Consider the following 21450-nt stretch of genomic DNA (forward strand, 5'->3'; position numbering starts at 1 on the left):
ATAATTTCTTGTTGTTTATCATAGAGAGAATAATGAATAATTCATCAGGTTCCGAACCAAACCAAAGAACCAAACCAAACAAAGTATAATAAAGGACGTCAGGTCAGGGGTCAGGACGTGCAAATATTTAAAACCTAAACATAATAATAATAATAAAAAAAAACAAGAAAAAACAATTCATTTGAGCATACAAAACATGTGACAAAAACAAGCCTGACCCGCACAGCATGGTAATGGTGTTTCTCAGCAACTGCCCTACCAATATAACAAAAGGTCGATAAGCTTCCCAAAGCTTCAGGTATATATGGAAGGCCTGATACTCCCCATTAACACACAGCTTCAAAATCCACTCTTAAGACTTCCAAAACTCACAGCTTCAAAATAGAGTGAAGTCTCAATACAACCCAGAAGATTTCAAAAAACATGTCCATAGAAACCGAAAGCTTCTCGAACTCAGACTGGGCTCTCTTGGAGTCGATCCGTCAGCATCTTCTTGACGACGATTTCGATACCCAGTTGGGTTTTTTCGCAGATTCTCCTGCTCAACGTACTTCCAGCTCTAACAGCACTGAGATATCGAACAGTGATGCGGAGATAGTGGGGCGGAACCAAGCATTCACTAGCGAATTTGAGGAGGTGGCGGCGGAGCGTGAACACCACGCGCCATCGGCACCGAGGCATTTTAGGGGAGTGAGGAGGCGGCCGTGGGGAAAGTACGCGGCGGAGATAAGGGACCCGAAGAAGAACGGGATGAGAGTGTGGCTCGGAACCTACGAGACGGCGGAGCATGCCGGATTGGCTTACGACCGAGCCGCTTTCAAAATGCGTGGCTCCAAAGCTAAGCTTAACTTTCCTCACTTGATTGGCGCGCATGATATGGAGGTGGGCCGTGTGTTTCCCAAGCGTGCCTCGCCGGAGCCGGCATCTCCGTCCTCCACGACGTCGTCTGAAGATGGCTCGCCGAAGCCAAAGAGGAGGAGGGGTGGAGGGGACTCGGCTGCGGCGAAAGCCAAGTTGGATGAAGCTGCTCGAGAGTTTCAACTGTTCCAAGTGGACTCATTCACATTTGGCAACGAATTATTGGTTGAGGATATGGTGCTCTTGTCACCATCTGAATGCTCAGACATTCTTTCTTTTTTGTAGTGATTTTTCCGGCGAACGAAAATGTAAATTTGCATTATGAGTATTAGCTTCTTCAGATTTAGATCATTTTTGGTACAACTTCTCAAGATTTATTTTACCATATGAAGTATCTAAAAACTCAAAGTCGAAAACAAATTAAAAATGTTTGTCAGAGAGGTTAAAATGCAAGACTACAAACTTAAAATAAGTCTACAAAATCAATTTTTTTTTCCCTGGGAGCAAGATGTTTTCTCACTTCATGCATCGACAACAATAATCTAAAAATGCCAAAATGCTTTCTGGTGCTAAGGTATGTGACAAATAGAGACTAAAGGCGACTCCGCAATAGGTTGACGAGTCAAACGCAACTGGTGCTAAGGTATGTCGTGGCCGGACGGAGGAGTTTCGATCGAGTAGCGATGCAGGATCGACAGCTCTGGATTCTTAAGTTCTTCTCATCCATTTGATCCAGTCTCTGGATATACAACAAATTTGCAAATCCATAAAAATTTGCTTCATCATTGATTTTTAATATATGTTAGAATTGAATGTGGAAACACTAGTTTTTTATTTGAACATTATTCATAAACATTGAAGATGAAGAACATTCGAAACTAGTATTACATTAGATTTTTATTGATGAACCTTTTTTTTTTTTTAAAGCAAATAAGGACTAGCCGCGCGATATTAATTTCTTGGTCTTGGACAATTTAGAGACCAAGTCCCACTTATTACATAAACTTGTATAAGAGCTAGAACACATACTATGAAGTGATGAGACATTATAATGACATTAAATATGAGAAATTGCAAATTCGGAACTAACACCACACTATTATGATGTGGATCTCCAAATGGATAGCCTCATCTTCATCAAATCTCATATTTGGTGTGGTTTCTGGATTCACTATGTTCATAGACCATGTATTCTTTGGTATGAGCTTTTGATCAGTTACTGTTGCATGGATTATTGTTGTAAATTGGATAGTTTGGTTCTGATTTTCGGCCACCTCCTCATTGAGACTTTTTTTTGTTATCAATCTCATCCAATATTTGTTTGATAAGCCACCCACGATCATCCATATCCATCATGCTTAGATTCTGGAATTAGGGAGTTCCCGTGGTGAGACTTTGGAACATGACGAATCTCAATTCCTTCTCATGATTTTGCCTTCTCACTTTGTTTAACTGCTTAATTATCAGATTTAGAGATCATCCCCCCTCATATAGCTTTCTTGACTCAACATCTTCCTACTCTTCTCAGTCATAAGCATATTCTTGAACTGTTTTAAAACTTTTTCAACACTAGAAGTAGAAGGCCAAACCTCGGGTTGAGAATCAAATGAGCTATAAACAATAGCACATGCATCAATTCCACAGAGAGTGTTCAATTCACTCAACTTCTTCATCATACCCATTTTTCTTCTTCTTCTTCTTCTTCTTCTTTTTCTGTAGTTTTTCTGGTTGAATTGTTGGTGATGTAGGCCCTTCTCACAGATAAAACAAAAACAAGGGATTCAAGATGGTTTCTTTCCCTCAACATGCCCCGATATATTTACGATACATAATCATACTTGACAGTTAGGACTGAAAAAGGCAAGTTAGTGAGAGTGTTATCAGTAAAAATTCATCCTACGAATCTAACCCTGAGAGGAATCTTTATTGTCTAATTTACTGTGTATAAATGAGAATTTGACATATATGGTAATTACATAAAAGTAGTTGGTAAGATAACATGACACGTATAATTGGTAGGATTCCGGCCATTAGCGAATTTTTTTTTTTTAATATGAATATATGATATACAGAGTTTACTAATTTGAACGAATTGTAATTTTTATTTAATATTAAAATTACTTTTTGTAAATTTGGAAATGTTATCTATCTCTTATAGTGAAATTTGTAGGACCATAATTGTACCAAATTTTATATTTAAAATGACTGAAAAATCATCATGAGGTGGACTATGGCACATAACCAGCCCTTTTTTTTTTTTTTTTTTTATTCCTTGGATTGGCTACTTGCTAGCCCTCACTTTCTTAGCCTCAATCAGTATGTAGTCTCCGAAACCAGAATTACTTGGTATGGATTTTGTGTCGACCTAGCTAGTCCTGATAGGGGACGGAGGAGTTGAGCCCACTCCTAGGATTCCACCATCTAGGGGTGCTAGGATGAAGACTTGTTGTCATGGACAGAGTTTTTTGGTAGAGCTCGGCAACATAATCATTCACTCAGCCTTCGATGGCAGCGTAGGTAGCGGGAGACGATAGATATGAAGAGAGTTTTGACTTGGGTGTTTGAGTAGTTTTTTACTGTTTTTTGCTGGTCTGGGCTTCCACTTTTAGACCAATCTTGTCCTTTGTTTATCAACGCCCTTTTCAGCTGTCATTGTACTTCATTCGGAATGCTGGGTTTCATACTACTTTCATACCTTTATCAATGCACATTCAATTTCCTGATTAAAAGAAATAATAATAAAATATAGAGTCAAATTTTTTCATAATTAGACTAAATGTTCAAAAGATGTCAAATGATAATGAAAACTGCAAATAAATTCCAAAAAAATAATTCTGAAGAAGCTGCAAATTAAGGTGTAAACAGGCATAAGTTAAAGTATATTTTTACCACGTGTTTTCTCTACGGTAGAATAACGTCCTGACAAATTAATTTGGCAACGCTTAGTTTTTTAATTATTCTTATTTATTAATTTATTTTGTTGTATATATATGTAAACCCCTTGAACCCTTTATAATTAAAAAAAATTCATTATGTATCTTTTGCAATAAGCATAAAAGAACTCAGATTTTAATTTCTATTTCTGGTAGAATAATGTCTGACAAAGTAATTTGGCGACGCTTAGTTTTTGAGTTATTCTAATTTTTTAATTTATATTTTTGTATATATATGCAAAACCCCTTGAACTTATTATAATTTAAAAATTCATTATGTATCTTTTACAATAAGCACAAACAAACTCAGATTTCAATTCTAAATGAAACAATATTTTCTTTCTTAAACATCAAAACTGAAAAAGAAATGCTAGCTTTTTCAAGATTCATGCATGGTAGTTGAGGCTCACCATGGCTGCTCTCGTCTTCCACCTTTTTTTCTTTTCCTTTTTTTGGAAGGCGTCTTCCACCATTTTAATCAATAGAATCTTTTTATTTTAATGACATAACAAAAATATTGCCAATAATCACATGGTTGTTCATACCATTATAATTTATTGTGTGCATCACTCAATCCATCATGTAAACAAATTGGCACAATGCATGCGTTGTTGAACGTCATCAAGATAAACTTTTCTATGTGCCTTAGATGCGTGTAGCATTATTGTTCATAGGAAGAAAATGTATCCAATGAAAGAATCTGTAGGCATACATTTAAAAAATAATTTCGAAGATATTGAAAAACCATTAAGGATCAAATGTTTTTCTGTACCAGAGAAGGTGATAACTCTACGTTTTTGGCCCTAGTTGGTAAGACGATAAGGAGGACATGGTTTCTTTGGTATATGTGCCTTTGTCTTCCAATACACAACTTGCTAGCCGAATTTCACTCCTCGCCCTTGCGGCCTTCACGTACATTTCCTTTTCTATAACAGAATGTCCAAGACTCGAAGGCGATGTTGATGTCAATGCAAGTTGAGGTCTATGAGTAGTTTTAGGTAATGAAAATGGTGAACTTCTAATAGCGCGCTTATTCTAAAGGAGTATCGGGCCACTTAAGTGTTAAAGTGGGTTTATAGACTCTTTATTAGGCACAAATTAATCATTTTGGAATTGAATGAGTAACTGGTGGTTAATGATCATAATTTAATTATTTGTACTTATATTCTAGAAACTGCAATCCGGCAGTGTATTAGCCTGGAATGCACTTATGTATCATGCATTTCAATAATGAGTTGAGGATGGGCCACAAAAGTATCCAATGTACTAATATCTAATGTAAACATCTCAATTGCATAATGATATGCAATTTATGTTGTCAAAAAAAAAAGAAGCAATTGTATTCAAGGTCTAATTATCTGTTAACGACTTTTGTTTTATGCCATCAATTGATGAGTTGCTTATATCTTATATGCTTCTAGATGAAAAGAAAAAAAAAATTCGGATCAATAATTCTCTTATTGTTTTAGTTTATGATATATGTTCATCAATCTGAAGAATCTAACGTCAAAGAACCAAACCAAACAAATACAATAGGGGACGTGCTAAAATAAAAAAATTAATAAAAAAATTTGTTTGTAGCATTTAAAACGTGACAAAAATAAGCCTCAAACGCAGAGCAGTACAGGTGGAGTTTCTTAGAAACAACAACCCTAACAGGGTAACAAAGCTTCACGGATATATATAGAAAGCCTGATAATCCCCAACACACAAGTTCAAAACTACTCGGGACTTCCTAAACTCACAGCACAGCTAGTCAACTACAACATATATTCAAGACCTTCATACAACGTCCCAGATTTCAAAAACAAAAGAAAATGTCCACAGAAACAAGCTTCTCAAACTCAGACTGGGCTCTCTTGGAATCGATCCGCCAGCATCTTCTCGAAGACGATTTCGATACCCAGTCGGCATTTTCCACTGACTCTCCAGCTCAAAATACTTCCAGCTCTAACTGCACTGAGATATCGAACAGTGATGCGGAGATAGTGGAGCAGAACCAAGCATTCACTAGTGAATTTGAGGCGGAGGTGGCGGCGCGTGAACACCACACACCATCGGGTCAGAGGCATTTTAGAGGAGTGAGGAGGCGGCCGTGGGGAAAGTACGCGGCGGAGATAAGGGACCCGAAAAAGAACGGGACGAGAGTGTGGCTCGGGACCTACGAGAAGGCGGAGGACGCAGGATTGGCTTACGACCGAGCCGCTTTCAAAATGCGTGGCTCCAAAGCTAAGCTTAATTTTCCTCACTTGATTGGCATGCATGATGTGGAGGTGGGCCGTGTGCTTCCCAAGCGTGCCTCGCCGGAGCCGTCATCTCCGTCCTCCACGACGTCGACTGAAGATGGCTCGCCGAAGCCAAAGGGGTGGAGTGGGCTTGGCTGCGGCGGAAGCCCAGTTGGAGGAAGCTGCTCAAGAGTTTCATGTGTTCCAAGTGGACTCATTCACATTTTGCAACGAACTATTGGTTGAGGATATGGCGCTCTTGTCACCATCTGAATGCTCAGACATTCTTTCTTTTTTGGAGTGATTTTTCCGGCGAACAAAAATGTAAATTTTGCATTATAGGTATTAGCTTCTTCAGATTTAGATCATTTTTGGTACAATTTCTCAAGATTTATTTTACCATATAAAGTATCTAAAATCTCAAAAGCCGAAAACAAATTAACAATATTTGTGAGAGAGGTTATTGAAGAAAAACAGACACAAACTTGTGGAAGCTTTTCTGGTATATTACTTCATTAAAGAAAAAGTGATTACAAAGCTTTATTCTATATAGACACAAAGAAGAGTGAGGAAACAGACTTCCATCACCCTTAAAACACTCTTTTAAGGAGAGCTTTACCTTATTTAAGGAACAACCCAACCATAATTATCTAGCAATTCTAACAATTGAAGTAACGTATTAATAGTGAAAGATAATGCAACCATACTACTAATAGTTATAGTACAAATCTATAAACTTAAAATAAGTACACCACGATCTCCGTGTTCCTTGCTGGTAGATTTGCAGGCCAAGACCAAACAATAGTTTCGCTGTCTCGTTTAGCTACCTAGCTTCTCAGTCTAGCTTCGCCGCGTTGTTTCTCCGTCTCGCTTCTTCGCCTCGCTTCACCGTCTCTCTTCTCCCTCTCGCTTCGCCACCTAGCTTTGTCAGAGCCCTAAATTTATTAATTTAGAGAGAATTTTGATTTTAGGACGGTTTTGATTTTGGGAGAAATGGCTTATACCAGTGTTAGTGGCATGTTGAACAATTTGTTTAAAATTCGAGTGCTCTTTCTCTCATCAGGTTTATGATGGGCTAACAACCCGTTAGTATTGCTAGCCGCATGGGCTCCGAAAAAGTGGAGTTTGCTCTTGGTAAAATATAGTGATTATTTGTAGTTATTGGTATTTGCCTCAAAATAAATTCCTTCCACCGCAAAGAAAAAAAACAACTCAAGTAGCAAGTACTGCCTCCTGCCCACTTAAGAGTGCAAATTTAGCTAGAATATCAGCCACAGCATCAACTATTCTATCCACTTGTTAAATATTGTAATACTCCCTCCGATTACAATTTAGGGAGTGTAAATTTCAAATTATTTATTATTATTATTTTTTATTTTTACGTTGGAGAACAATCGAACCATTCGTCTAGCTTAATTATAACCTAATTTCCTAACTCCCCACACCTCTTGGGCTAGCCTAATTATCTGCAATTGAATGAAGTTGTTACAAACAATTTCCAATAAAAAATGAATTTATAATTTTTTTTATTTGTCAGATAAATGATGTAATTATTTTTCCCTCAACGTTCCAAATCTAACCCAATATAATAGAGGACGTGCTAAAATAAAATAAAAATAATAAAGAATATTGTTGCAGCATCAAAAACATGTGACGATATGAAGCCTCATCATACCAATGAAGTCTCAAAGAAGCAACTGTGCCCATTTTAATGACATAGTTTGCAAGCAATGCCGATAAGCCTCCATCCCACTTCCCTATCTATAAATAGCAAAGGCAAATTAGTCTCATATATTCACAACTTCCAAAACACGGAGACTTCCACAAATCACAGCTACTCCTTATTTCAAAACATGTCCACAGAAACTGAAAGCTTCTCAAACTCGAACTGGGCTCTCTTGGAATCCATCCGCCAACATCTTCTAGACGACGATTTTGAATTTGATACCCAGTCGGCATTTTTTGCAAACTCTCCTGCTCAAAGTACTTCAAGCTCTAGCAGAATTGAAATATCGAGCAACGACTTGGAGATCGTGGAGGAGCCGAACCAAGTGTTCACGTGTAAACTGGAGGTGGAGGTGGCGGTGGCGGAGCGTGAACACAACACGCCGTCGAGGGAGAGGCATAATTTTAGGGGCGTGAGGAGGCGGCCATGGGGAAAGTACTCGGCGGAGATAAGGGACCCGAAAAAGAACGGGACCAGAGTGTGGCTCGGTACCTATGAGAGGGCGGAGGACGCAGGCTTGGCTTACGACCGAGCTGCTTTCAAAATGCGTGGCTCCAAAGCTAAGCTTAACTTTCCTCACTTGATTGGCACGCATGATATGGAAGTGGGCCGTGTCCTTCCCAAGCGTGCGTCGCCGGAGCTGTCATCTCCGTCGTCAGAAGATGGCTCGCCGAAGCCTAAGAGGAGGAGGAGTGGAGTGGACTCGACAGCCGCGAAAGCCAAGTTGGGTGAAGCTGCTTAAGAGTTTCATGTGTTCCAAGTGGACTCGTTCACATTTGGCGACGAAGATATGGTGCTGTTGTCGCCATCTGAATGCTCGGACATTCTTTCCTTTTTATAGAGATCGATTTTTCCGGCAAACGAAGATGTAAATATTGCGTTATGAGTATTAGCTTGTTCAGGTCTATTTCATTTTCCAGTAAAACTTTTCCAGATCTAGTAGCTTGATGAACACGCGCGCGCGCGCACACACGTGGGGGACAAAGTGATTGGAAAATCTATGATCTAGATAAGAGCAGATAGTTGATCTAGCAGGGAAATTAATATATAATACTAAAGAACTCGAATTGTTGCATCAATCACATGCACCAGGGTAAGAGCTCTTGGGACTTGTGCTTTGGGGTACTTGCTGTTCTAGGGCTTCTAGCCTTCAATCGATTATTGAATCACTTCTTATTATATGATAATTAATTTCTCACTTTACCGTACATAATTATAGCATTAAAAATAAACGTCAACAAATGTATGTAAAAACAGATTAAGGATTAAGCCAAGGAAATAGCACTGGACATTTGTTGAATGTAATTCAATTACAGTAATCAACCTTCAATATTGTTGTTCAAGAAGATCAAAATGATGATGATCAACTTATCAGAAGTTTCTAATGCATAAAGCAAGGAGGATAAATCCTACAAATATGGATATAGCAGACCATCCGTCACGGCTAACCACGTACTTCCTTCGACCATGGATCAGTAGGCGGTAGGCAAGTTCGCAATCCGGACAATAGTGATTCTCTCCTAGCCATGTTTCTATGCACTCTAGATGAAACTGATGTGAGCAAGGCACGACAGCCACCTTTGATCCCACAGTATACTCTTCCGAACAAATGCTGCAACTCTTATATGATAGAGGTACGGGGTCGTCCACGGTGGAGCTTTTCCTTTTCTTTTCCGGTCGACATTGTCCCTCCTCAATCTGATCATGGCAATCAGCACATCTAACCCTACCGATCCGTAGCTTCTGGACCATGGAGTCTGCCATTGTTTCTGATTCCGATTACCTCAAGTCCCGCTGAAAAAGCTCAGGGACAGTTCAGAATGTATAGCTATAGCTAGCAGTAGTATCCTGAGGAAATATTTTGGTGAAAATGTTTTGGGGGAGAGACTAACAACTATATAGTGATGGCCGCGTCCTAATTGGTAATTACCTAGTGTGAGTCGGATTTGTATTTCACGATGGTGGAGTATGTAATCCTTTTCGTTATAGGAAATCGACTCAATTTGGGATTAGGACAACATACACTATTGACTAATTCCTAACTCCATTCTGGACCATGGAGTCTGCCATTGTTTCTGATTCCGATGACCTCAAATCACACCGAAAAAGCTGAGGGAGAGTTCAGAATGTATAGCTATAGCTAGCAGTAGTATCTTGAGGAAATATTTTAGTGAAAATGTTTAGGGGAGAGCTAACAACTGTATAGTTAACAAGACCCGAACCGAATTTTACTCTGAGACCCAAAATAGGCTCATGGGGCCTACCTTAGAAGAAATTCTACCAAAAATTTGGCGGAACTTCAGCTAAAAGTGGACTACCCAAAACCTGTGAAAACGTTCTAACACTCCTTAATAATCTTTATCTCCTGGAACCTACCTGCTCCCCATAATTCATAACCGACTCCCCAACAAGAAACATAAAACCAAACTGAAATTCAAGACTCAAATCAAATTATATATCTTTCATACTAATACAACTGAAAGATGATCATCAGAGCAATCTAGACAAATGAACTGGAATAGAGTACAAGTAGGTTAACATGTAACCTACAATTAAAGAAGATGGAAGCGGTGGTCACTATGCCTTGACTCCTACGCAAGCTCCACCTCAACTACTCTGTATACTAGCCACGAGAAACCGAAAAACCTAGGGAAAACCATTTAAAAACCGTTAGAGTGAGTGGACGAAAATAAGTAATTGTACATAAAGTAAAACAAATATCTAATGCTTTCTCAAATTTACTTTCATAAAAACCAAGCATGCAGTAAGGATTCGTGGAGATACTTTTAATTAATCTTTGGTATTGAAATCTCAACTCGAAATGGAAATCACGTCGAAAACCGTCTCAAAATCTCATTAAAATACTCATATGCTGATATATCTCAAAAAAATCATTCAGAAATCTCAGAAATATACTGATATCTCCAATCATACTGGAAATATCAACTCTAAACTCTTGGAAATCCCGTAAAAACTCATATCGTAAAATAGGCGATGACTAGAGGCAACTGCTGACTAGTCATCTCATGCCACCTAGAGGGTACTGCTGACCAGATGACGCATTAGAGGGTACTGCCGACCGGAAATATATTCTGAAGGGTACTGCCGACCAAAATATTGTTTGGAGGGTACTGTCGACCAAATTATTACCTGGAGGATATTGCCAACTAGGTAATGCATGCATGCTCTAACGTATTCACCTCCTCAAATAAACTAAACTCAATCTCATTAAAATATTAAAATCATGAAATCTCGATAACTGGTTTATACTCAAATATTTGAATATCAATAATTATCATATCGCAGTTAACTCATAAACTTGAAGTATTTAAATCTCCATGTTTCTCTCAATAACTCGATACTCAGAATGCTAAAAAATAAATGAATGCTTTTGGAAATGAAACTCAATATTAACTCAGGAGATCATCAATAAATCATTGAAAACATAAATCAAGAAATCAAAGCTCATACAACTCAATTTCTCAATAAGCCATACAAACATAAAATATCAAAGACTCAAATCATAAATAAATCTCATAATAAATAAATGCCCAAAAGTAATACACTGCATGCATAATTTATTTTGAAAGCAAATGTCCACTCATAGATTTGTAGCTACGATTGCCGTCCAATGTTTTCTTCCTCGAACTCGATCTATACGTTGTCCTGAACAAATTGATATTATGAATAATACATTTTCAGACCTGAAATTAAATTGATGATAAGAATAATGGAAACCTAAAAATGATAATTCGTCGAAAGCTCAAATTCATATCGGAACAAGCTCAAAATTCATAGGCTACTTTGATTAAATAATTATAACAACTATAAAAAATTGGTTGATCCAACGGTCGGATCTTCCCAAATCAAAACCTGAATTTCTGAAACTTCAGAAATTATGATAATTTCTAAAACATGCACCAATCGCTACAAAGTTCATATCAACATGTCTATAATGCTACTCTCTACCTAACAAACTAAAACAGAAGGTCTGAAATGGCCGGACGCGCCCCCACTAGCCGCCACCTCTCACCCCAAATTGGATCACCAAACTTAATAACAAAATGTTCCTTATAACATCCCCAACAACTTTCTCAACTACAACATTAATCAATTTCAAGTCTACAAGCCGGATTTGCCCCGAAAACTTGAAATCCCTAATTTTTCTTCCGATCTTTGATTCTCCTTCCTCCGATCGAATTGGAGCTGGTAGCTAGGTGGGTTTGAACCACGAAGAAGAGAGCTTCAAGATATGGGTGGTGCCGCAGCCGGAGGTGGCCAAAAAACGGCGATCAAACACGATGGCCGAACTGGGGTTTTAGCTTCAAAACTCTTCCTCCAGTGCAATCAGAGTTAATGGTGGTCGGAGGATGGGTCGGCGTGAAGTGCCGCATCGAACACGACCAGTCCGGTGGTCTGGGTTGCCGGAACGATGGAGAACTTATTGGGTTTTCGAATCCAGGTTGGGTTGTAATTCGAGTTTGGGAGAGAGAGAGAGAGAGAGAGAGAGAGAGAGCTGTTCGGCCAAAGTGGAAAGTTTCCCAAAACAACTTGCTATTTATAGAAATTTTCCTGGAATCTCATACGAACTTCGATTTTCGAGTGCCACGTGTCCATTAACTCGATTTAATGTGTTCTACAACTTTCTAGAAAAACCTCAAAAAGTAGGCCAAAGAAATGTCAAACATAGAGATTCCTTAGAGTTTGAAACGAAGGTAAAAAGTAAAGATAACTATCGTTTGCCATCCGATTGACAAGTAAACAAGCAAATTTGGATACGGGGTGTAATAAGAGTGATGGCAGCGTCCTAATTGGTAAGGGAAAGCCTAGTGCGAGTCGGATTGTATTTCACGATTGTTAAGTATGTACTCCTTTTCGTTATAGGAAATCGACTCCATTTGGGATTAGGACAAACTATTGACTAATTCCTTATATAATTTAGTAAATAAATTGCCAAAGGTTGATTAGTTCCATTTCACATTTTCACAAGAAGTATTTTCTTTTTTTAATAAATAGAGGAATAGCCGGGAGCATCCCGGCTCATCTCGTAGGAAATTTTATTCGGAAGGAGGAAAAAAAAAGAGGTTAGTTGTACTTTATCTACGAGTACATAGTTGTGTACACCTAAATTGAAGTTGCAATTCCCGGATAACTCTATACTTGTGATGAGCGGGAATTGGGTGGAGGCGTGAGTGGTTTACCAGTTTGCCAGCTGTGGCAGTATTGTATTAGGGTAACGAGGTTAGTAGTTACCCAGTCTTATTTGGTGTAGACATGAATCGTTTACTGAAATGCCAAGTATGGCAGTGTTACGGGGGGAGTAAAGAGACTTTTACTTACCTAGGCTTGTCGATATAAGAAAAGCCTTGTGGTTAAAGAAGAATGTAATTGATCGGAGTGAAGTGTTTCAAAAATAAAGTTGTTATAGTGTGGGACTGGTTAAAAGGTCCAGATGTTGTATTAGTTAATACGTGTTGTTGAATGTTGTTCTTGTTTCGAACTTAAAATGTCATTTGAAGAAGAAATCCCGAAGAGTTCGGATCACCTCAAGAAGATCATGTCGAGCGTAACTTGTTGATACCCCTTCTACCTGAGGTGCGAGTTTTGAAAAATTGGATCTTCAGCTACTTCATCCACTGAACAGAGAAAAAAAAAGGAGGAAAAATTACAAGAGTCAGCAAGGTACATATAAACTTCCAAAATCTTACAAGCCAGTGGAACCCGACTAGTTAATAGGCTGTACATTTTGAACTGAGATGAACTTTCCAGCTGTATGGATCTAGTATAATATACTTCAGCAATCAGCACCACAATCTTTGTCTTTTTTGGTCGAACTCTTTTCTCTTGTTTACCGAATATATGATATATTATTATTATCAAAGTATAGCTTCTAGATTCCCAAAAATAGCTCATCAATAATTTAAAAATGAACCAAAAACACACTGCTAAAGTACTAATCCTTAAACTAATCACACGGACAAACATATACAATGAGATATATAAGTCTCGTGTAGTCATATTAGTCCCTCTTTAAACTTAGAGGGAGCTTCTTAATCTAGTTGATTTTTTGTTTTTTTAAGTAGAAGCGTTAATAAACAAACAAAAGAGTATAATGAAGGAACGTTCGCATGACTCACATACGAAATACGTTGGGAATCAATGAAGACCAGATCGATGATGATGATAATAATAATAATAATAATAATAATAATGATCTACATGCATGCATTTCTTCCACATGTTACTTGGAGAAACTCCCACTGCACTTGAGAATTGAGACCAGCATGGGACATATTTGACGAGGAAAATAAAACCAATTCATTATTATTACGGGTCAAAATAGTGTCGAAACAGGACGAAAGGAAAAATTCCATGACATGTAAACGGAATCGAAATTAAGTTCTTACCGACCGTACTATATATAGATATTCATTTCAACCCTTTCTATGTATTCGCCAAAATTGAATCTTTTATTGTGGACTCATCTCCAGATCTCCTACCAAATAGAACCCTTGATGGAAAGAACAATGACTTGATGCGAAAGGCCGTAAATGAAGAAAAAAAAAAGTCGGTTGCAATAACCTATGTCTTTTATGTTAGATTTTTTATGTGTGCGCGTGTGTTTTTTTTTTTTTATACGGAAAATCGAATATTCGATTCAATTTGTCAACGTTGAACAGTCTTTGAAATGTTGGCTTAGCTAATTAACTCAACTCCAACGTTTTAATGACTTAACTCACCTCAAGTACAAAGTAGATGAATTTTCGTCTAGCTAAGTACATACTGGCTGAAAAATGTAAACCCTTTCACAACTCACATCAGCCCATCATTCAATGTCAAATTTCTTCTTTGTTATTATTTTTACATTTATTATTATTATTATTACTACTACTACTACATGACTAAAAGTAATTAAAATATATAAACAATAGCACTGGTGATAGAAGCTTTCATCTTGAATAATTTGGAGACGTACAGTAGAGATATTTGACATTTTGGGTTTGTTTTTGTTTTTATTATTTTATTTTTATTTTTTTCATTTTTTGTCACATATGAGTTTGCCGTCAAATTTAAGCATCATATGGTCAAATGGTTGAAAATTCTACCATGGCGTATGATATTCATCTGGCTTTTTCCACTGATAGACTGAAAAACGTGGTGCATATTCATAATATGGAATTACATATATAATGTTTCTAATGTGGAATGTGTTACCTCTCAATACCATCAACACGACTATCGAGCTAAAAGCATCTCCAGATTCAGCAGTATAGTGTAAATCATGCAGGCAGGTTTGGCAATCCCTTTTCTTTGTTTTCTTTTCCTTTTTTTGGGTAGTACTTTTCGTTTCTCTACTGGCATCCACTGGCTTCTTGAAATGAAATGTGTTGGGCTATCTTAAAAAATGTACAAAAAAAAACGTAATTTTTTTTTCATCAAAAACACAGACAAGCATTGTTAAGAGACATTAAGCATTACCAGACCCCAAAATAAACCGTGTCCTAACAAGGGAAAATAGAGACTAAGAGCATAAAGGGCAATAAGAGTAATTAAACATTCCGGCCCAAAACTAGTCAGCCGAACCTGATCCATCTTACTTTCTTACAACAAAAGCAAGATGATTTTACCTCCCCTATAACTAAATCTTTGGAATGGAAGCTGGATGGAGCAGAGTTAGGCTTTGTTTATTCCAAGAAAATAACATAAATTCAATCATCCAAAAGTACTTCTATTCATACCTCCACATTTGGTACATAGGCCTCCATAAATTTTTGTAAAAATTTATATTCCATTTTACCCTTGTATAAAACTGAAACATAAAAAGCACCACAACTTACTTAACTCTATCTTCTTCTCCCTAATTCTCTCTCTCTTATTGTTTCTCCCTACTTTTTCTCGATCTTTTTGTTTCTTCTCTCTCATTCTGTCTCAGTGTCTCTATTGTGATTGATGGGAACTTGGGAAGCTAGTAGTTAATTAACTATGGCAATAGTGTTTCCAAGATTTGCAGACTTGAATGATATATAGTATTGCAATTGTTAAAACAACATACCAGAATAATGAGAATATCGTATGAAACTTAGCTAATAAACTAGAGGACGATAGAAATATCAAATCAAAACACAAGTTAAACGACAGCATAGAATTAAAACAAGCAAGGTTACAAATCAACTTTTACGGCGGAACTTGAAATCTTATATTCCCAAACCTAAGACCAAAATCCTGCCCTTGAAATCTCCCCACCCACCAAAATTAATTAGCAAAATAACCCATCAACTAGAGAGAAAGACGAGGAAGAAGAAGGAAGACTACGGGCTTGGTTCCAGTTTTTTACTTCTTTTATACTCTTTTTTTTTTTTTGTCTTCCGTTCTCCACAGGGACAAAATGGGGTAAAAAAATTTACAAAAATTTAGAGAGGTCCATATACCAAATGTGGAGTTATGAATAAAAGCAGTCATCATCCAAATGAGAAAGAAGTCATGAAAAAGCTCATGAACTGGACAATCTCGTGAAATAATCCCACTTTTTTAAAAAAAAAACTTGTAAATGATATGAATGCAAGTTTTTTCTTCGTACCCAGCATTAAGCGATCAGGCATCGCAGCTCCTACTGGTGTTATTGGTTGTGTTGCATTAACTCTAGTTAACTTTCTATCGGCTTTTGCTTTAATAAATGAATAGATAAAAGATACCTGACCAAGATTAGAATGCAGTACAAAGTGATATTCCATCACAAAATCTAGTATTACAGTTGTGGAATCTGGCTTCATACTTTGACACTTCAATTGCAATAATAACGGGTTTGAGACAGGGTAAATAGTATATAATCCTAAATCAGAAAAAGTTTAATTTCTGAGATTATAGTCACCAAAGAGGACAAATCAACAGGTCTGGGAACACCATGAACAAAAGACTAGGCTATTAACACTCGCCTAAACACTTCCTTTTACAACCTCTCAACTCTCATCTATATATCGGATGCCGTCTCCTGCAAAAGTCAAACAGTACAGTGAAGGCAAGTCACATTCATGAACAAAGGAAAGAATTAGATATTCAAGGTACTAGTTTTGGCAGTAAAGTTAGATCTCCAGTGTTTGTTGCACGGAGCATGGCAATCATCTCCCCTTGATAATAGCTTTTTTTTCCCTTATTTATCAACAAGGGAAGGATGCACCAAATTTGGGACCTCTTCCAACCTTGAGAAGAGAAATGAACTAACAATAAAGTTGAAAGCTGGGTATGAGTGAATGAGAGAGAGTGCAATTTATTGGATAAGGCATGTTCCCATTTGTAGAAGAAATAAGTTAGAGAGCTTCAGACCAAAAAAAAAAGTTAAAGAGAGCTGGAAGGTGGATTGCATTACCTCTTTGGTCGACTTCGGTCTTCCTCATAGTCCATCACTCCACCAGGTTCGGAGTAGATCTCCTCATGCCCCCGGAAGTCACTGTCGGCCTGCTTACAGGGTGGAACTTCTGCCACAAAGTAAGTAAGACACATCGACAACCATATCCCAATATTTGTACAAAAGACTTGCATGTGGAGTGGGAATAAAAAACAGACTCATTAAGTGATTACCGCTGTACATTCAAATCACCAAAATAGTTTTCTCCCTGAACTCTCACAGCTATGAACAAAATAGATAGCCAGAAAAAGGCACACATTTGCAAAATGCAGTTCTTCTTGATAAACCTTTCAACAGAAACCACTCCAAAGCGAACATAATGTTTTTCTTAACCTCTCTTCCCCCTCCCTCACCATACAAACAAACTGACATATGCATGCACACATGAGTGAGCATGCTGCAAATTGCAAAATAAATGGCAGTTTGCCATAGCTTCTGAAATTTTTAATGAGTTAATTATCCTCAAACCATAGCTTCTAAAATAAATATATTGTAAATAGCAAAGCATTTAAACGAGGTATCCTGCGAGTACAGGAAACAGAACCAACACCTAAACCCCACTCGGCCCTTCTCTCTCACACTGTTTCCTCTACCTTCCTCTATTTGTTCCACTTTGATTTGTTTGCCCCCTTTCTGATATGTTCATTCAGCTTTAAATAACTCATAACAAAAGCATTGATGTGCACACTTGATGTAGATATATACAGCAACTTCAATAAAATCCTCAAATGCAACTTGTACACTTGTTAAAAAGGATAACTGCAGAAGCAATTTTAAAATAAAACTGGATTAAACTGACCTTCATAGAATATGCTCTCTTTACATCTTCCACCTTGTCTTCAATTTCCTTTTTGTGCTGCTTGTTCAGTTCAGTCATTTTATCTGCCCAGCTCATCTTCTCTTGAATTGAGATAAGAAGGTTGTCTGACGTAACCAACCTATGTTTTCAATCATAAAGCAATTAAGTGTCCTATATTTACATGTGAAGAAGATACTTTACAAATGATAGATGCAACAGAAAAACACCCAAATACTCAGGGCCACGGGATTTGTCAACATGAATGCACTACCACATTGACAGTGGCAGCAGTTCATTTTCCTGAACTTTTCAGTTGACAAAAACAGGGCTAATCTAGTGCCAAATGAAGGCAGTTAGAAAAATGGTATGCGAAGCACCATACATGCGATTGACACCTTATTTGTTATGAAATTTTCTTGCAGTGCAATTAGGGCCAGACACTGCTGTTTTCAGAATATTTTTGTTACACATTCATAATGGACACCAATCCTTGATAAGCAGTTGTTCTACAAAGGTATACCGACATACAACGTAATAAAGCTAGAGTAACTATACTACTGCCTTTAAAAGCAGAGATGTTACCAGTTTGATAGTGTTTGGATCATACTCCCAAGTTGCTCAGGTCTCGGATCTCTCCCTGCAGCAAATTGGACCTGCACTTTCCAAGAAAACAAATTAGATACTTCATCATGTAACAGAACAGAACAAAACAAAAAGGAGGGAAGTAGGGGGGAGTGGGAACAAAAACAAGGAGAAAGAAATCTGCAAGCAACACATATCTCCAACCTCAAAGCATTTTCTTAACTGGTCCAACTTTCCTCTTACTATGCCCTGAAAGAAATCAACCAATGTAATAATCAGCGCACTTCGCCTTCATGTTTCACTCCACTTTTTAGACAAATTAATTGAAATCTCCAAAAATGATCACCCTTCACCCCAAGGGAAAGCAAATGCGCATCTATATACCATCTGCATAACAATATGTTATGTTTAAAAGGTTATCTTCAATACCAAGTAAGAGTGTAATTCAAGTTATCTTTTCATAAGTTATGAGATCCATTGATTCCAATCCATCACTTGAGTGATTTAATCAAGTTTACATCCCAAATATCTAGAAGACCAAATTTATTCCTGCTATCAGAACAGAATCTTATATTGCTTTTTCTTGATATGTTCTGTTTGTTTCACATCCATTAAAATACAATTCAGTATGGTAGGGTGAAAACTTGACGTAGAAGGATGAAAGAACAATTACCGCATACATGCACTCATTAATGAGAAAATCTTCGAGTTCACGTACATTTGCAACATCTAACTCCTGCATTAGCTGATCATATGGTAGTATCTGGAAAAGCCCTCAAGAATATTTTAGGAAACCATATGCAGAAGGCAATATGAGACACCTGCACCTGAACAAGCTAAAATAGAATATCTAGCAGATAGGGAGTACCTGAACAAGCTAAAATAGAATATCTAGCAGATAGGGAGTTAGAACAACCCCCCCCCCCCCCCCCCCCCCCCCCCCCAAAAAAAAGAAAAAGAAAAAAAAAGAGAAAACCCAAAAGATTTGGGGCTAATCCGAAAGAAATCAAAACATGCACGATGCATCAGATAAGATTTGAAGGAAGAGATGAGATGAGATAATATACTTTGAAGAGGAAAAGGATAAATTTCAATATCCGGTTCATCACTTTATTAAAACCAAGTTACATAAGTGTTTCTTCAACACACTGCCTACGAAAAACGATCTCAAAATATAGCAACCACTAGAGTTGGGCATGAGATGACTATGACATCCAAAAACCACTACTGTTCATGGTTAGGACCTAATAAGTCTCAGACATTCAAAATCAACAAAATAACTTTCATATCATCTAACTCTCCAGTTTCAACGGCGATACAATCTAAATGCTTTGCATTTCAAACAGTAGTGCTAATGATAACTATATAAGTTTGCTCCAAGTACAGCTAAGAATGGAACTTGCCTAAAGTAGGTTAACTTGCCTTTCAAATTTTTGTTTCTTTTACCTTTACTTTCAATAATGACATTTTTAAGCATATGTAAGATTAAGTACAGAAGTACAGGCTTCCAATAATCATATTCAAAACTATATAGCAATAACAACTTTGTGCAATTAGAGAAGTAAATCACCCACAACTTACGACAAAAAAAGAAAAGAAAAAAGGAGTATGGATAAGAATCTTGCCTTGTTTGTCTCAGCCAGTGTAAGAACAGTTAACTGCCTTAGCTTTAGTGCTTGATCAGGGACCAATTGTGGAAGACGACCGGCATTACCTATGATTCAACATTGTCTCAGTTTCTGATATCCCATCACAATATGCTAGGAAGAAGCACAAAGTAATAAATAATAACAGAAATGGAAGATAAATAGTTCTCTATGCATTTCCAAAGAAAAACGAACTATACAACTAATCATGTTACAGTATTCAACACAGTGATTTCTAAAATCATGAGTTCGGTTGCCACTAAATATGATCAAAAATTGGAATTGTAAACAAAAAATAAAATAAAAACAGAGCCACTGTCCTAATGGGAAACTGTCATTAGGACGAAGCACAGACCCACAAAATGAAGCATGGTTTGCACACTTACTCTTGTAATCACTCCATGTGCCGTGAGCAAACAGACGAAGCACATCCAGGTACACAGCATTCTCTGTTCCTTCAAGCTGCACCAAAAAATCCAGTGTTATAAGAACAAATGCATATAATGATACACATAACTCCACTAACAAGAAACAATCCAAACTCTCTTAGGCTACACAAGAATTTGAATTTGATTTCGACACAGAACTTCATATCAATGACCTAATCCTAACAAAACAAAACAAAACTATTCCATCAACCAAATAAAAACTAGTCTCAGAATTTCTCCGCATCATATTCTACCACATCCATTGGCAGCCATTATACAGAAAAATCTTCCAATCATAGCATTCAAAATCTTCCGATCAATTTCAGTTCTAAGTAAACGTTGAACAAAGCAAAAACCGAAAGAGAAATCGAGAAAAGAAAAATCGAGAACCTGAAGAAGATTAGGGAGGGCGAGAATCTCGGAGAAGGCGAAGAGGGAAGGGTGGGAGGTGGCGTCGGAGACGACGGAGGAGAGGGCGGAGCCGGTGAGAGAGGAGGCTTGCTTGACGAAGTGATCGATCAGCTCCTCTTGCTTTTGCTCGATGTCCATCTCTGCAACACGGAGCTAGGGTTTTTGGTGGGTTTGGTCTGGGGATTTGGGGGAAGAGATTGACGAGTGTGGGAATTGGAAGGAGTGGCCTTCCCTTTTAGTATTTGATTGTGAGGAACCACCCCAGCAAAAGCTCCGCATAGACTGATTTCTATTTTTCTATTTCAACCCAAAAATAATTTCCATTTTTAAATTTTTTTCTTTCTTTTTACATTTCTTGTTTTATCTTTCTTTTTACTCTTCCTATTTTACCACTGCTATTTACCACCTCCAAATTTTGTTAAAAGAAATCTGACACCGT

General features: G+C 37.5%; 4 protein-coding genes across 9 annotated transcripts; 3 read left to right on the forward strand and 1 right to left on the reverse strand.

Moving 5' to 3' along the window:
• The first annotated feature begins 319 nt into the window (after positions 1-319).
• Positions 320-1209, forward strand: LOC112173512 (ethylene-responsive transcription factor 2). Its single transcript, XM_024311152.2, has one exon. It carries the CDS (start codon positions 424-426, stop codon positions 1141-1143), a length of 720 nt encoding a protein of 239 aa, XP_024166920.1. The 5' UTR covers positions 320-423; the 3' UTR covers positions 1144-1209.
• A 4301-nt stretch (positions 1210-5510) lies between these two features.
• Positions 5511-6547, forward strand: LOC112179073 (ethylene-responsive transcription factor 2). Its single transcript, XM_024317391.2, has one exon. The coding sequence runs from the start codon at positions 5609-5611 to the stop codon at positions 6260-6262; it is 654 nt and encodes a 217-aa protein (XP_024173159.1). The 5' UTR covers positions 5511-5608; the 3' UTR covers positions 6263-6547.
• Positions 6548-7832: 1285 nt separating this feature from the next.
• Positions 7833-8798, forward strand: LOC112181665 (ethylene-responsive transcription factor 13). The gene has a single exon (XM_024320047.2). The coding sequence runs from the start codon at positions 7870-7872 to the stop codon at positions 8482-8484; it is 615 nt and encodes a 204-aa protein (XP_024175815.1). The 5' UTR covers positions 7833-7869; the 3' UTR covers positions 8485-8798.
• A 7645-nt stretch (positions 8799-16443) lies between these two features.
• Positions 16444-21293, reverse strand: LOC112174385 (COP9 signalosome complex subunit 7). 6 transcript variants are annotated; one of them, XM_040513926.1, is made up of 10 exons: positions 20991-21293; positions 20559-20634; positions 20152-20240; positions 19200-19289; positions 18911-18913; positions 18731-18775; positions 18527-18597; positions 17945-18083; positions 17107-17195; positions 16444-16731 (listed from the first exon to the last, which is right to left on the reverse strand). In XM_040513926.1, exons 1-10 carry the CDS (start codon positions 21147-21149, stop codon positions 16707-16709), a joined length of 786 nt encoding a protein of 261 aa, XP_040369860.1. In that variant the 5' UTR covers positions 21150-21293; the 3' UTR covers positions 16444-16706. The 6 variants fall into 6 exon arrangements, with proteins under 6 accessions (XP_040369860.1, XP_040369878.1, XP_040369873.1 ...); XM_040513944.1 differs by having other exon boundaries at positions 17107-17212; XM_040513939.1 differs by having other exon boundaries at positions 17107-17215; positions 20991-21292.
• Between the last annotated feature and the right edge of the window lie 157 nt (positions 21294-21450).

This window comes from Rosa chinensis, chromosome 1 (genome assembly GCF_002994745.2).
Source record: "Rosa chinensis cultivar Old Blush chromosome 1, RchiOBHm-V2, whole genome shotgun sequence".
Taxonomy (NCBI): domain Eukaryota; kingdom Viridiplantae; phylum Streptophyta; class Magnoliopsida; order Rosales; family Rosaceae; genus Rosa; species Rosa chinensis.